Below are 17479 nucleotides of genomic sequence, written 5' to 3' on the forward strand. Positions count from 1 at the left end.
CATGGTTCTCTCATGCACCAAGAGTGAAAACAGATCAAATCTAAATGCATTTTGATTTGTTTGGCTTACTCTGTCTAATTTTTAAGGATAGTGTTTATTTATTTAATCTGCTTAATCCACATGGTGGAAACGTTCTGTAGTCTTCTCTTCCTTCCCTGTCCCAACAGATGTGTGTGTATTATTCTTCCCCACTGGACCAGAAAGGGCCACACTGTACCCAACTGACCAGTCTCCTGATGCAATATATAGAAGCATGCCAAAACCATCTCTCCCTGCACTGGAACTGTGCTTCATTCCTGCTGGGTAATGCTGCCTCTTAAGCAACAAGAAGATCTCACGTAGAGGGATCCTCCCTGCTGAGAAGAACAAGAGACAGGACACTGCCTAGGATTTGCTCTTCCATGGTCCTGCTATTTCTGGGTTTGACGCTGAGATTATTATACTTGTTTGGAAGACCCAACTTTGTGTCCTTAGCAAGTCTGTGCAGCACTGACACTAAAAAGTATTAGGATCTTTGGAAGATTTTAACCATCAGCCCCTCACCTTCAAGCTAAGTACCAACACAATCCAGACTGAGGAGGGTTGGAGGGCTGCTGTAGCATTGTCTCCAAAAATGCATTGAAGGCAAAGCAGACTGCCATTCTTAGAAGAACATGCACTTTGCTGATGACCTGGCATGCATGTAAAAATAAACTTTCTTCTCCCTGTACTAAAGAGCCAACTCTCCAACATCTCAACAACCGTGCTTGCTTTGGAGGCTTTCCAGTCACATCTTTCTGTATATGCTATCAGATATATATTTTAAAAGCTCCATTTCTCGGCTAGAACACTGCTGTCCCAAGCTTATTCCATTAATACTTCATGTGAAAATAAACCTCTCCACATTTCAAGAAAACAACATTTCCCTGGCAATGATTACTGGAAACTGTTGTCACCAGTATTTTACTTTGACTGAAGAATTAAAAAAGGGAGGAGGGGACCCTCGATTCTCCTTCACAGGCTCCACTAAACCCCATAGCTCAAACGACAGTTTTCTGCTCCAAAGTAGAAGATTTCACTATCTCAATACCCAGAGAACTGGGGGGGGGCAGGAAGGAAAAACAAAACAGCAGCTGACACCATTGTAACTACTACTATCAGCTGTTCCACATCAGAAAACATGTTGTCCTCCATATCCCACTGCTATTAAAAAATGTGCAGCTTGAAATACGATGACTAATCCCACTTTTATAGCCAACTGACTAGAACATCTTTCTAATACAAAAGAGTGTTAGTGTTAATTCAAAGCAAAAATACCCACCAAAAATGGGGAATTTTAAAACTAGAAAAAATGGGAACAAGAGCCCTAGGAAAGCTTGGGTGTGGAGGTGCTGGAAACGGCTTTGAAGTCACGAGAAATACAAAGGCTCCAAACTCTGTCACACAAAGACCAAACTGGCAATCTGTCAGAAGCCAAAGGGCTGCAGTTAATTATTCTGGATTTGCATAGATTGTGAAACAAAAATAAATGCATGTCCCCATCAGAGGTACTTGTGATGATTTCCACTTCACTGCACATGTTTTCAATCTTACATTCTTCAAAGTAAGCCAAACAAATTTTTCCTGAAAAACAAGGTAGATGGAGATGTTCTCCCTTTCCCTTGCCAGCATACAAAGTCATAAGAAACTGGATACTTTACTGGGTAAAGAAAAATTGACAATTTTCACTTCTAAATTTCGCCCTACACTGATTTGGGGAATGGACGGGTAAAATTGAACAAAACCAAGCTGTTAATAAAAAAGATCAGAAACAGCTTTACCTTTTAGAAACTACCCAAAGCCCCTCTTTGCTAAATTCCATGATAGGAAATAGGGTCTTTTTTAATAGTAAATGCCTCATCAGACACCCACTGCGTAACTTCAGAGGCAGCCTTTCCCTTGAAACAGTGATGAAAGAAATTATTAAGAAATACTTCATCTTAAAGGTATCTTAAATACTTGCATTTATTGGCAAGTCACCCCAATGCCAGTGCAAGAGCTGCTCTGCCTCAGCCTCTATCTACCCAGTAACTGCCCACAGACCATGGCAGATGGACTTTGGTCATGTTTGTCACCTGTTCAGAGCATCTCCAGTCCTCCTCTGGCCACCAGATGAAGCTGCTCCAGCTGAGCAGGTAGCTGTGAGGGGTGGGAAGAGCTGGCAAGAAAGAGGAGGTATGTAACTGCCACAGGAATGGCAAGAGCAGAATACTTTAAGGATTTAAGAATACAAGAATATATTAAATGCAGCCTTAAGATTAAATGCAGCTGAATTTGTGCTGTCTTTTTGCTGGAAGAAAGCCAGCAACACCAGGTCTGCTGAACACCTTCAATTGCTCTTCCCTTTCGTGTCCCACACAACAGTACAGGGAAGTCCTGACCCCTTCTGAGACCGCTGCAGCTTGTGGTCCTGCCACTCAGGTTTGCCAGCACAGCTCCCAACAGTGCTGGGGCTGGTACTGCTGCAGGTTCCCTACAGGAGCCAGTGGTCATCCTTCAGTCTGCCCTCTTGCATAACTGGAAGAAGAGTGCTTCCTTACTTCATGGGGCACGAACAAAAAGCACCCTGATACTGGGTGATGCCTACTCTAAAAAAAATGAAGCAAATGAACTGCCACAAGGTTAGAGATGTAGCACAGTATTCTGTTAAGAACCTGTATTTAAAAGCCAGGAAGACATTTGGGGTTTTTTCCTTGCAATGTGAGACTGGTATTTAGCTGCCCCCCACTGACTTGGATTTAAGCTGCAGAAAGCAAATCTAGATCCAAAACATTGCCACATCTTAAAGATGCTGCTTCTCAAGAGTTCCAACGCTGCCCACTGGAAAAACAGAAATGAGCTAACCCATTCATACTCCCAAATGTTTGTGTGCAGACTCATACTGCCTTTGGAAAGTTCATAACCTTGAAAGCTTTTCATTTAGTTCACCTACTGTACTATCTTTTAAGCCAGATAGCTTGATGGATGTTATTCAATTGTACTATATGATGTCACACATTTCAGGTCCTGTGCATTGAGTTCACAGTGAATTCTCATTATGTTAGAATTCAATCAGTATTTGTACCAAAAAAAAAAAACCAACCCCAAAGCAACCAAAACCAATTATTTATCACCACACAAGTTGAGAGGTTCTTTGTTTGTTTTCAATGTGATGCTTGAATAATGTCTTACTGTTGGATAAAGGAGCATGCCTGCTTAGCATCCCACTGCCGGTCCTATTCTTCCATTATTTCTCTTTGGAGAATGTGTATGTTGCCCCACTCAAGAAAAATAGAAAGCTGGAACCACTTTTGCTGCTGGAACAGAAAGCCTGAGACAAGACAAAACACAGAACTTGAACACAAGTCACAGAATGTTAATTGCTGTCTAGCAGCAGCACACTGATAATCTGTACAGCACAATTAGCCTTGAGAAAGCAAAACAAGAGGATTTAATCAGTCTAGGTAAAGAAAAATAATTCCTCCCTGCAGGAAGAAAACAGAAGTCACACAAGTGCTTATTTGAAGACTTTGAAGACTTCCCTCTAGTAGGAGGAAACCCTTTCCTGCTCCTATGAAACATCTTTGGAAAAGAATGATCTGGAGTCTGTTCACAGAAGTCCGCACATGCCAGTCCATCTTGCTTTGCTATCTGAAAGCCAGTAACCGAACCTTAGCTTTTGACTCACTATTGAAAGCACAATTACATTCAGAAAAACTTTACATTTATGTAAAGAAGAAAACAGATTAACAGCCTGTGTGTTCTTGTGTTTTGAGTTATTTGTCTATTGTCAGGTGTAAGAGCTGGTTTCTCTTGAACAGGATGGTTTCTTTCAAGGAGGAGGAGGAGAAATAAATCAAAGAAATGCTGCTGTTTAACACAGGAAAATGACATTCCCTGTCAAATAAACTTCGTCCAGCAGATCGACACCGAGACATCCTCCATATAGAAGAAGGGCTAGTGGCATGGATCATGTGAGGTGACTCAAGCAAAGCTTTCTAGTAATGCTGGATGAAGAAAGGGCCCATTTCTGACACATCCCCTAATAGCTACTAGTACATGCATCAGGATACATGAAGCAAATGATAGGTGAGGGAAAGCACACAGCCAGCCATCCTGCAGCAGGCATCAGTGCTTTTGAGGTGTGCCTCTGGGGCACAAATTCCCAGTATACGTTAGTCTAACATCTCAACTATGCTGTAAAATTTGAGACCAGGAACTACTTTTACACCAAGTCCTACCTAGTTCTGTTCAAATGTTTCCCAAAATGCTCTTCCAATAAAGAAATCTCTTCCAATCAGTTTCTGTCAATCTGATGACTAGCCATTAAGCTACACAAACATCAGAAAACTAACAGGTAACCCATAGAAGGACAGAAATTTTAATTTACAAGGTGAAATGGAATTTGCCCTCTGCTCAGCTGATCAGTGCATCATTGAATTCATCTCATACAAGCTACCTTGCTGCTTAAGCGTGCAGGCATGATGCATATAATAAATGCAGACATTGGATTGTAATACACTGGGGTACTATTAAAACAATAGTGTCCCCTAGACAGCAACACAAATACAGACTAGCTTTCTTCCTGTGCTGCTTCTGAAGCTGTCCTTCACAAATGCTGGTTTGTATTTATTAATATGGAGATGCAATCACAATTCATGAAAGAAGCTGCTGCACAGGTCTGAGCAATATGAGGTACAAGTAAGGAAGATGATGTTGTAGTGGTGAAAGGTTAAATGCAGCCAGAAAAGGACATGCCCTCTTTCCTTGTAATACCATGCAGCTCTCAGACACCACAAATACCTGAAAGACATTATCCAGTTTAACTAGCAATGGGATTTTTTTTTTTAAAGTCTTCTGACTGTGGATTCTTTAAAATAACATGACCTGACTTTTCTGATTTTTTTTTTTTTAAGTGCTTTTCTTCTACTCCCTGCTGGTGTTGAGAAGCACCTTTCACATGGACTTAAGGGCAGCCTCAACTACTAGTGGGTAACACCCCATTTTCCTCCTCTCTCTTCTGTCCTCTCTATTGAGGCAGTTTCATCTCTGCTACTGAGACATGAGAAAACAAGTGTGAAGAATACACTGACCACTTTAGAGTCAAAACAATCACTAGATAAGCATAAGCAAGAGTGAAACCTATGACATACAGCTTTTCTAAGTACACAGAAAAAGCCAGAAGGAAAGAGCATGCTTCCCCTTCGATTTTTTAGGGCTAGAGTGCTCTATGTTACAGCTGTCCTTGTAATCCTTTTCCAAGTTGCCATCATCCTTTAATTAACATCTTGCCTGAAATACAACCCTTCAGACCTGGGAAAGAACAAATGTAGCCAACACCTGAACTTATCTGTAGATAGGCTACAACTCAAAGGCACTTGAGTATCATTTCCCTTCTCACTGTGTTACAAGAACATTCCTTCTGCCATAGTTTAATTCAAAGGCCAGCTCTTGCTTCTGTTAAGCCTGACTGTCCATGCATGCAATAAACACTAAGTAACATCACCTAATCAACTATCAGATCTTACTTATCAACAGACACAAGAAAAGCCTAACTGCACTCCCACTTTAACCAGGGCACTTGCTGAAACTAGATGGGCTCAACACACACTTCACAAAAGAGGGATACTCTTTTTCCAAAAACAGTATCCAAAGGAGTGAATTGAATGGAAAAGAAAGAAAAAATAATTAAGCCCTGGTCATGCTGACAGCTAATTGACTGCATTTTAAACATTCTTAACAAGAAAATGGGAGGAGTGGGGGAGGGGAGGATAAAACACATTTTTTACTCACCTGTACTACTTCTACTCCTCTTTTCCTGGAAAAGAAGAAAAAGAAAGGAATGGTTAATGTTGAAAACATAGGGAAAATGTAAAACCAAACACTAATGGAAAAGGGTTGCTTCATACTAGAATGCAAACAATAAAATTTGCACTAATGAACCTGATTCAAATTCAGGAAAGCACTTGTTCAATTTCATTCCCTGCCTAGGAAGCACTTTGGCAGTTTCTGAGTCATGGCCTCAGAAATGACCCAAAATGCATACTAAGCAGCTGCAGTACTGGGACTGATACAGCTGCCAGGTGAGCAGAGTTAGCAGGAGGTGATGTTATGGAGGGAGCATCTCAAATTTAGTCACTTCTACTTTGCTCTTCATTTCTCATCTGACCTCAGAGTGTGTGAATTGCACCACAGCACATTCCACACGCTTGATAGATTATTTGATTTTGATGCAAAGATACATGTATAAATGTCAGGGAGAATGAACACAGCACCTTAAAGCCATTTATCATCTTATTTACAGTCTTGCTCTACTCCTGACATCTTGGTATGCAGAACACTTCCCAGAGCTACACATACAGAGTGACTTGCATCAGTTGTTCTCTGTTTGAAACCCTTGCCAAGAAACTTCCAAGCTGTCCCATGGCTTACCTTCATCACAAGCACAAAGATATCCAGGCTGGCTCCAGGAACCAGCTCTGCAAACCAAGCAGGGAAAGGGACAAAGAAAGGGTACAGGCACAGGCCAGGCCCAGAACAGACAGACTGCCCTGCAGCTGGAGCACCCTGCCCAGATGTGCCATCCCGCTGCGACTCCATTGCAGATATATCCCCACAGATCCACTGCTCAAGACAGATGATCCATTCTGGAAGCAGTGCCTCAGAACCACAATTATTTAAAACTCCAGCTGGTGATTGGTACTGCACTGTGTCAGATGGACCTAACTACGCTGGCCTCAGCAGAGGCAACAACCCTTACATCATGTAGCTGTGTCCAAAAAAAAGCTAATAAATTACAGAAGCAGCCATGCAAGCAAACACAAACAGCTTCAACCTCATAAAGGGAGTATGTTCCATTGTCCCAGCCTGAGCAAGCATCAACCTACTGGCTAGGACAGGACTCTACGTGCATCAGCCCCCAGTACCAGGGCTTGCTTTGGGCAGAAATGGACACACACCCAGGTATGTGACCAGGGAGACAGACACAGCGTAGAGTGATATCCTGTTCCAGATGGTGGGCTGTGTAGATGTGGGGACACCAGAATGTGCAATGCCCAATGGTTTAGACATTGGACTTCGAACACTTGTAATCAGGCTGGCTCCTGCTGGAGCACCGTTCAAATACTTGGGGTTTGTCAGAAAGGCCCAAGCCTCTGAATACTGCTTTGACCAACAGTTCTAGTGATCCTGAAACACCAGGAATAAGAGACTGGAGAGGCCTACTAATTATAGACCAAAATGTTGAGAATTGCAATTGCTAAAGCTGATTTAGGTAGATCTGTAGAGATGGCTGTCTTACCAGTACGAGAAATGAGATTCAGGTACATGCAGCCAGACAATGCCCAGTCACTGCACTTGACAAGTTATCAAGCAAAACAAACTATTTCTGCTCTAGTCTTGAGAGCAGGACTGAATCTCTGGCACAAAGCCCAGGTATCCCTGCTCTGTGCCACCCTCCCAGTATAAGCAGGCTATTTAAATATGTTAGAACCCTCTCCTCACTTTGAGGACACAGGAAATTTAACACAAAAATCAAAAGCCTCAGCAAGCACAAGACAGGAATCTCTCTTCTTCATCCCCACTAAACCCATATATGAAAATCAAAGACCCTTTTGGGGCAAGGTCATGGATCAGGACTGTCTAACTCTGCCCTCAATGCTTTTCTATCTAGGAGTGCCTGTGGTGGTGTCCATAGTTGCAACTGCTGCATACTGCTGAATACACAATGGCTCCTCCAGTTTTCCACCCAATACAGTAAGTCTTTCTTTTGAGAGCCCATTACAAAGATGCCCAAAGGGACCCGCAATCAATCAGCATCTATGACACAAATTGCTTCCTTCTTGCACTTCACCAGCCTGGAGTTTCTCTGGCTTAGAAGCAACATGCAACGCACAGCCACAACAGAGAGCTTGTCGTTGTTCAGCAAGAAAATTAAAAAGCTAATGAAACCAAGCACCTCTTGCAGAGAATTTCAAAACCCTCTTGCAGATAACAGTAGCCTGTAAGTGGTGGGTGATTAATATACTGCCATTACAGTGCGGGAAGCATTGATTCAGCTGAGGCTGGCAAGAGGAATTCCAACTGTGTTTTGAGAAGAAACTATGAATCTCACAGAGAAAGAGTTAATAGCCAAATTGTCGAAACCATGATTTTGATACAGCTATGCAAGACAAATAAGAAGTATTAGGTGAGGAAAGTTTATTTTTTGTAGATTAGGGCAGCAGCCTGCTCAGAAGCATTCCAAGTATTGTAAGCTAAAATTTAAAATAACCAAACCAGCTACATTTTTGCTGTGTTTGCCCTGGAGTAAACTGAAAAACTCAAAACTGCCACTGAAATACACCAGGCTTCAGACAGGACTGCTCCAGAGCCGCTGGAAGAACAGAAGCTGATGGCAAAAGCTGCATTTCTTGCTGTGCCTGCATACACACTAAATAAGCATCATTCTACTTTGAAGAAGAAAAGTCCTGGCAAGCTGGCTGAGAAAGAGTCAGTCCAAAGGTCATCTATAATTTCCCCAAAATGAACTTTGCAAATCTACTGAAACTTACGGAAACCAGCTGTAGTGCTGCAAGACAAGGAAGAAGCCAGAGCAGCAGACAATCAGAACGAGAAGGGGCGCCTGCTGCTGGTAGGATATCACACATGCTTCATGTGAAGGAGGAAGCAATTACTAAGGTTGGCTTGTTGCAGTGGGTCTTCCCCTTTTTCAGAACAGAAGGGGGGGTGCTCCCCTTTGGTTACCTGAAGCATGAGATCTTTTTATACTTAAGCTCAGGGGATGAGAAAGCACAGAAGCATATGTATTTTGAGGGTTAGTTAATTTGGGAAAAAAACTCAACCAAAAAAGCATTTAAAAAAAAAAAAAAAAAGAAAAGAAAAAGAAAATATGATATTTTAAAGACAAAAGGTATCCAAAGAAGCTGGATGTCAAGCAACCACACACCTCATTTCTAGCATTAGCTAACTCTCTGTCTCAAAGATTTCCCAAGCCAGTTTACTCCAGGCTTTTCAGCCAGGCAGGTCACAGCTGCAGGCTCAGGGCAGCAAGACATCCCTTACGCAACCAAGCATGCAACACCATCTAACCACACGAACTGCCTCACGTCACACATGAAAGGGCTTAGGGACAGGCAGGGAAAGAAAGCTGATCCTACACACAAAAAACTATAGGGCTCTCAAAAAAAAAGCAAACAGAGAGAATGAAGCATGCTGTGGGCCACAAGCAATTCCCCAGCAAGGGTCTGTCTGTGCAGAACACTCAATGGAGACGAGGTGTTTGCTGAATTAACTGCTCTGAGAATCTGACAGAGCCATGGACCAGCCACTACTTATTCCTATGGTGCTTAATACATCCTACAACTTTGGTGTACGTCCTTTTGGGCTGTTTCTTTAGCAGAGGATAGGGTTTCTGATAGCTATGCTGATACATGCACCACAGATGCACTTAACATACACAAGATACTAAAACAAAGTCCTCTCACCAATGCAAAACACAGATGCTTGCATGGGTACAGGACTGTAGCTGAGACACAAGCAGCAAACTGCACATTCTGAAGACAAGCCAGCTAAGAACAATTAAGTGAGGGATAAAAGAATACGTCCAGGAGAGACAGAATGCTTCCTGAGGTACTAATGCCTAAGTCAAAGGTGCTGTCTTCCTGGGGAGGGGTGGGGAGAGGAGGGCTATTTCACCTGGAGTACTGACCACTACTCTTGTATCTTTCATGGTGTTGCCCATGACCTTTCTTCCCATGTAGCTTGAAATTGAGCCACAGCCTACCAGAAGAAGGGCTCCCATTGCCACCTGTCCTGCCTGCCTACTGATATTGGCAAGCGGCTATACAAAACCCACAGCAAGTCTCTATTTCTGAAAGGAAAAGAAACATTATTATGAGCTGTTTTTTCCCTCTCTCTCCAAAGGAGCAACACAACTGGGTCAAAGAGACTGCATCTGTCCACTTCCACCGAACAGATGCTTGAAAAATGGTCACTTTTAAACTATATTCACAGATGTCCCTATTTTTAAAATACATTTCATTCCAAAGATCATCTAGACAGGGATCTGGTACTCCAATCACCAGCCCAGGGCAGGAAAAACAAAAAAATATCAGCAAATGTTAGAAAATCTCTGGGAGAAAAGGGGAAATAGTGTCTGAATGTGATAAAACTAAACACCTAACTTACTGCAAAGTTTCAATCTCTTCAACTGGCTTAGTATGCCTAAAGCTATGGAAACCCATATAGGTGCAGCACAAATTACTGATGGGTGCTTTGCGTGTTCCCTTCCTTCAGCACACAGCTCTGCTGAATCACACACTGCAACACTTAAAGGAAAACCAGAAGCATTTACGTAACTGCTGCATTAGCCTGCAATACCAATTAAAACCCAGAAACTTGTTATGACTTACTACTTCTATACCTGAAACCAGTGAACAACTCTACTGGGTAATACAAGCCTCACCATATACAGCAGCAATTAAAATAATTACATGCAAGCTGACTTCATGTTTAAGTTAGAATGGTGTATGGATTTAGAGAAGAATTCAATACCAAATTGCCAAAAATACATTAATCAGTGCTTTGGAATTGATGTTTTTCCACAGCCTCAAACTATGTAGAATAATTGGCTTTTGGGGTTGGGTTTGTTGGGTTGTTTTTTAACATCTAAAGTAAACAGTTTGGATTAATTCCTCGCAGCATCTACGACATTATAGTGAATGACAGTTAGAAGAGAAAACAACTATCAGGTCATATATCATAGCCATGGTTAAATTAAGTAAAATTTTTGCTGTCTGGTCTGAGTGACAGATTGAAAAATGCCAAGCCAAATTTACAATTCCAAAAGTAAGAAGCAATCTTTGTACCTGTTTTAATAGCCTACAAAGTTATTAGCGCACACAGTGAATTTCATTTTCTCAGATAGGAGGATGTTTCACCTCCAAAATTTCCCATGTAAAAACGTGGCAAATAATAACAATGTATTGCTCTGATATAAAATATAGAAACATTTTCCCAGAAAAGCAATACGTTGGTAAAGGGAGTTGTATAAATATTAATGCATCAGAGCAAAAAACTGCAGCTGCTAAGACTCTGCACCATACTGAAACCACCAGACACAGAGAAAGGCACCAGGCAAGCAATATCAAAGCAAGGCATGAGAACCAGCCAGTACTGGCCATCTGCAGCCTTGCAGACAGCCTGTTTCTCCTCCTAGCATGAAGGCAAGATAAGCTCATTCGCCTTAGTTTTTCCATCAGCAGAATACCCTGCATTTCTGTTATTAAATATGAGCGAGGATCCTTCCTTTTACTAATCTTCACCACTGATGGACTCCACCTTTTTGTCTATGAGGGAAGAAATCAAGCAGCAACCCCAACACACGGGTGCTCCGTGTCTGGGGGCCCCGGCTCCCAGCCACAGCCATCAGTACACATGGTAGTTAACCGAGAGCATCTGAAATGATGAAATCCATCCGCGGGTCCTGAAGGAGCTGGCAAACGAAGTTGCTAAGCCACTGGCCATCATATATGAAAAATCATGGCAGTCAGGTGAAGTTCCTGACAACTGGGAAAAGGGAAATATAACCCCCATTTTCAAGAAGGGGAAATGGATGACCTGGGGAATTACAGACCAGTCAGTCTCACCTCTGTGCCTGGCAAAATCTTGGAGCACATTCTCCTGGAAGGCATGCTAAGGCACATGAAAAACAAGGAGGTGGTTGGTGACAGCCAGCATGGCTTCACTAAGGGGAAATCCTGCCTGACCAATTTGGTGGCCTTCTATGATGGGGCTATGGAACTCATGGACAGGGGTAGAGCAGTTGATGTCATCTACCTCGACTTGTGCAAAGCCTTCAACACTGTCCCACACGACATCCTTGTCTCTAAATTGGAGAGACATCAATTTGATGGGTGGACCACTCGGTGGATAAAGAACTGGCTGGATGGCCGCACGCAAAGAGTTGTGGTCAACGGCTCAATGTCCGGCTGGAGACCGGTAACGAGTGGTGTCCCTCAGGGGTCGGTGTTGGGACCAGTCTTGTTCAACATCTTTGTTGGTGACATGGACAGTGGGATTGAGTGCGCCCTCAGCAAGTTTGCTGATGACACCAAGCTGTGTGGTTCGGTTGATATGCTGGAGGGAAGGGATGCCATCCCGAGGGACCTCGACATGCTTGTGAGGTGGGCTGATGCCAACCTTATGAAGTTTAACCATGCCAAGTGCAAGGTCCTACACCTGCGTCGGAGCAATCCCAGGCACAGCTACAGGTTGGGCAAAGAAGAGATTCAGAGCAGCCCTGCAGAGAAGGACTTGGGGGTGTTGGTCAATGAGAAAATGAACATGAGCCGGCTTCAGTGTGCGCTCGCAGCCCAGAAGGCCAACCGTATCCTGGGCTGCATCAAAAGGAGCGTGACCAGCAGGTCAAAGGAGGTGATCCTGCCCCTCTACTCTGCTCTCGTGAGACCTCACTTGGAGTATTGTGTGCAGTTCTGGTGTCCTCAACATAAAAAGGACATGGAACGTTGGAACAAGTCCAGAGGAGGGCCACGAGGATGATCAAGGGACTGGGGCACCTCCTGTATGAAGACAGGCTGAGAAAGTTGGGGCTGTTCAGCCTGGAGAAGAGAAGGCTGCGTGGAGACCTCATAGCAGCCTTCCAGTATCTGAAGGGGGCCTATAAGGATGCTGGGGAAGGACTCTTCATTAGGGACTGTAGTGATAGGACAAGCGGTAACAAGTTCAAACTTAAACAGGGGAAGTTTAGATTGGATATAAGGAGTAAGTTCTTTACTGTAAGGGTGGTGAGGGACTAGAATGGGTTGCCCAAGGAAGCTGTGAATGCTTCATCCCTGGTGGTTTTCAAGGCCAGGTTGGACAAAGCCTTGGGTGACATGGTTTAGTGTGAGGTGTCCCTGCCCATGGCAGGGGAGGTTAGAACTAGATGATCTTAAGGTCCTTTCCAAACCTAACTACTCTATGATTCTATGCAATGTGGGAAGACTCCACTGTAACATGAGGATTTTTTGTGATTTGGTTTTTTGCACACAGAATATCAAGCAGGCAATTGATCAGAGTTAAATTTACAAACATATATCCCACGAATCTTACCTTTCAGCAAGCTTTTCCCCTTCAGTAACCACAATTTTGGAAAGATTTATAGCTTAAATGAATCTAAAGCTGGCATTTGGGGGAGGGAGTCCTCAATTTTCTCAGACTGCAAAGCATCATAGATCCAAAGGAGAAGGCAAAAAAAGTGCACCTTCATAATCCAGTAAGAACAGATAATATAATATAATATGGGGGAGAAAAGGTCTCACTTGAAACTAAGTGCTCTCTAGATGGGCTGAAAAATAATGGGACTTTGGGCTGTCACAGAGGACCTCTTAAGTAGAAAAGAAAATCAGAGGATAGCCACATTTGTGCGTTTCTTCCTTGTTTTTATAAACAGGGAATGGTTGAAGCAATAGCCATCCTCATGTATCAGACACCACAACACCATAAGTGATTTTCACACCACCACCCCATTCACACATGACATTCAGTAAAACCATCTGACCTTCTCCACATCTTCAAAGAATTATATAATCCCATTTATGGCTGTGAAAGTGCTTCTAAGAATGCTGTATCAGAACAAAGAGGCAGGACTAGAAAATAAGATAAAATCTTGGTAGGGCAGCAGCAGCATCACTCCGGTATTCACCTGCAGTACCCCAATGCTTCCACATGCCACAAATTACTACCACAACACACATAAACACTCACCAGCATCTCACAGCAAAAATCCAGCTAGAAACCCACTAACCCCTTATCCTGCAAGTGTAATGACAATGTGAAGTATCCAACATCATGACTTCAGAGGTTCCGAGTAGCAAGGAGAAAAAAGCCGTGAAAGAAAGAAACTAGACACTGTAAGCAGCAGCTAGATGAAATCTACTGCCTTTAGTCACTAAATATTAAGACAAACTTTCAGTAATGGCTTAATGAAACATTGCAAGGCTACTGATTTTAGCATTATAAAACAGATATTGTGGAAATAAAATCTGTATATCCCAAGTTATAAAAGTCATAAAGTACAGTAAACACAAACTCAAAAAGGCTCTGTTTTCTTTTTAAAGTAGCCATTTAAAATGGATCAGTGCTGCTGAGCTCTGCCAGACTCTTTTCTTGGAACTAGTGATCCCAGGTTCTGGGAGCCCATACTTGCTGCTTTCCCAGTAGTGACACAAAACCTTTAACCACAGTCTTTTGAGAAAAAAAAAACCTGAAGGGCCATCAGTGGGAAGAGGGAATGACTAACAGCTGCACAGAAAAATTATTAAAGGCAATGAGTTATTGCCTACCAGACATTCAGAGGCATATATAGTACTTGATGACAATTACAAGCAATTGAGCAGGGTTCAGCCTTCAGCCATAGGCTTACGCCACCAGACATTACAAGATCCAGTTTCCAGCTATGGCAGGCAGCCACACCATGTGAGCTCTTTATAACCTTGTTAAAAACCATCTTTAAACCAAGCTGGTTTGGCAATGTATCTTCCATTACAAGACATTAATTTCCCAAAGGTCAGAGTGCTTCAAATTTGCAGGCTAAATTGTTCCACCGTCATCCTTTGGCTTCAATAAACTGCTTGCCTCCTTAAGCACTGCAAAAAGTATACATGTCCTCTCTGCTCCCAGCTCCCTTTGTCTCCCTATGACCTCAGCCACCCCAGTGTTAATATGGCCCTCTGCAAAAAGAAAACTAACAACCCATCCCTTACAAAAGTCTTTCTAAGGTCACGAAGCACCAGTGAAGACTGAAAGAGACCTGAGAAGAGGCAGCACAGTCAGTATCTCTTCTGGGGACAGATACAGTATTTACCTTTATATGTATGTATATAGATAGATATATAAATAAACTCTCATTGCAGAGATTATTAGAGGATTCCAGGAACGTAAAATGTGACAGGATGGTTCCTATGAGTGGAGTGTTGAAATGGAAGGATACAGGTTCTTCAGGAAGGACAGACAAGGGAGACAAGGAGGGGTTGTCATCCTCTGGTGTCACTGACCAGCTGGAGAGCATGGAGCTGTGCCTGGGAATAGATGAGGAACCAACCAACAGCTTATGGGTCAGGATTAAACGGAGGTCAGGGACAGAGGACATTATAGTGGGGGTCTGCTGCAGGCTGCCCAACCAGGAAGACCAAGAAGATGAGGCCCTCTATAGACAGATAGGAGCAGCTCCACATTCACAGGCTCTGGTCCTCATGGAGGACTTCAACCATCCCAGTATCTGTTGGAGGGACAACACAGCAGGGCATAAGCAATGCAGAAGGTTCCTGGAATGTGTAGACAATTCCCTATTCACCAAGAAGTACATTAGTTTGGTAGTAAACAAATACACTAGACTGGTATTTTGTTTACTTCTGACTTTCCAGATATTGCCAAATTGCAGGAAAAAACATCTCACTTCTCAACATCTGTTACGTCAAAGTAGGAATGCAGTTATTAATGTCTCATCAACTCCTCCAGTACCAAATTGGAACATAAGACAAAAACTGAAAGACTTGCCATGAAAAGCCACCTATACTAAAGCTGAAAGAACAACTCACACAGACTCAGCGCATGAAGATTTCACCAGTGTCATTTCTGGGTAATGCTGCTAGAACTGCTCCAGTCTGAAAGCTAATGGGAAATTCATTCTTCCCTGTGCCAGTGGTAAATCCAATAAGGATATACTATTTTTCACTTTTCCACATGCCTTAAGTCATAATCTTTTTCACTTCAAAAAAGATAACACCCTGTGTGCCCAAAAAGCACAGTGTAATGGTAAGCAACTGTGCAAAATGGCATTAGAACTAACTGCCAGAACAATGCCACTTTAAGAAAGTAAGCGACAAATTAGAACGGTCAGTCACAAATAGTCACATGAAACAAAGAGCAGTAACTGCAAAGAAACAGTGAACAACACAACTGGCAGTTAACTGGAGATATTTACTGTCAGGAAATATCCTGAAGCTCCTGTGGCTACAGCTAATAGATTTCTTATGCCAAAGCTCCAAAGAGGACTTGGAAATAAGAGCACACTCAACTACAGAAGTGCTTCTGCAAGCTGAAAGTGCAGGGCTGCAGGTTCAGTTCAGGCTAAAAGTTTCTCCCCTACAAAGCTTCACCATTTTGTCATGGCAGGGAGAGCTGGCAGCATGCAACTCTTGCAATGACAGACTAATACAGTTTTAAGCTTATACTGTATGCCAGCCGCATTTTGACACCTTTCATGAAGCTTTGTCCAGCAACACACTAAAATCCTTCTACCTTTGCACAGGTCTTTCTAATTTTATGCTTCGACAGCTCTCAAATCAAACTAGCTAACAGTACTGGTCAAATGCCTATTCTCTAGAGTGAGATGCCATCACATCTAAAGTCAGCTGCAGTGTGCAGTGTAGGCAGAGTACTCTTAACTCTAGCTACAATTACATTGGCCTCTGCATTGCTTCTGAGCAGTATCAACTCTTGAACAGAGGTTTACCAGTAAATCCCTGAATTGCATCAGACAAGATAATCAAGCTTCCTGCCTGTCTGCCTCCTTTCAAAGACCACATCTTTTGCAACTGGAACTAAGAATTAACAAGTGCTGAAGCAATACATAGAGTCGAATCAATGCACATATGTATCTATGCTGCTTCTGCCTACCTACCTATAAAATCTATCTAGAAACTGGAGGCTCACCTAGCTTTAAACTCCTCAGCTCAGGTACTAAGAGCTATTTTATTGTACCAGCACAACTTAGGGCAGACTTTAGTGCTCACCTAAGGATGTAGTCAGCTACTGGGTTTTGCTGCCAGACTTTATTTTTAATTTTCAAAATCCCCTGAGCTGGTTTGTTTAAAACAATCTCACTGACATCTTCTTGTACTACAGGAAAAACTAGACTGAATCATAGGCCCATTCTGACTGGAAAACAGGATGAGAAGGGCAGAACAGGGATAAGAAGAGAATAGATCTTTTTGTTCCAGCATAGGCAAGACTGTCAAGGGAAGTGGAGAAAACAACCGGTCCACCCCACTGTATTAGAAGGACAACAGAATCAGGTTGCTGTTACAGATATCTATTTAGGAGAGCAGCTCTCAGAAATAAAGGATCTAAGCCAGATGCAAGCAAGCCTCGGTTTATTCTAGGGCTTCCTTTAGGCTCCTGCCTAAGTGTTCATTGTGACCCAACATAGTTACTTATTATTCAATGTATTTTAATTTTTAAACCAAAGGCTAGTAAAACCTGCACACATATTTTACATATATAAAACCTGCATACAGGTTTTGTATATATATATATATATATTCTAAGAGCTTTCTCTCAGAATTGTAACAACTACCAATTTCTCCTTAGTAAAACAGCTACCTTCCATATTTTGGTTAATCAAATACATTCAAAGTTTCTGGGGCTTTTATAAGGCAAGATGAGGTTTGCATAGGGACTGCATACATTTTTCCCTTCA

At 42.5% G+C, this 17479-nt stretch overlaps 1 protein-coding gene across 4 annotated transcripts in view; it reads right to left on the reverse strand.

The window, feature by feature from the left end:
• ITPK1 (inositol-tetrakisphosphate 1-kinase) overlaps positions 1 to 17479 on the reverse strand; it is a 149838-nt gene that overhangs the window by 107726 nt on the left and 24633 nt on the right. For all 4 annotated transcript variants that reach the window (XM_080619802.1, XM_080619800.1, XM_080619801.1 and 1 more), the window contains exon 3: positions 5791 to 5815. In XM_080619802.1, the coding sequence (XP_080475928.1) occupies positions 5791 to 5815 (25 nt within the window). The remainder of the gene's footprint in view (positions 1 to 5790; positions 5816 to 17479) is intronic.

The sequence above is a fragment of the Psittacula echo genome, assembly GCF_963264785.1.
Source record: "Psittacula echo genome assembly, chromosome: 5".
NCBI lineage: Eukaryota > Metazoa > Chordata > Aves > Psittaciformes > Psittacidae > Psittacula > Psittacula echo.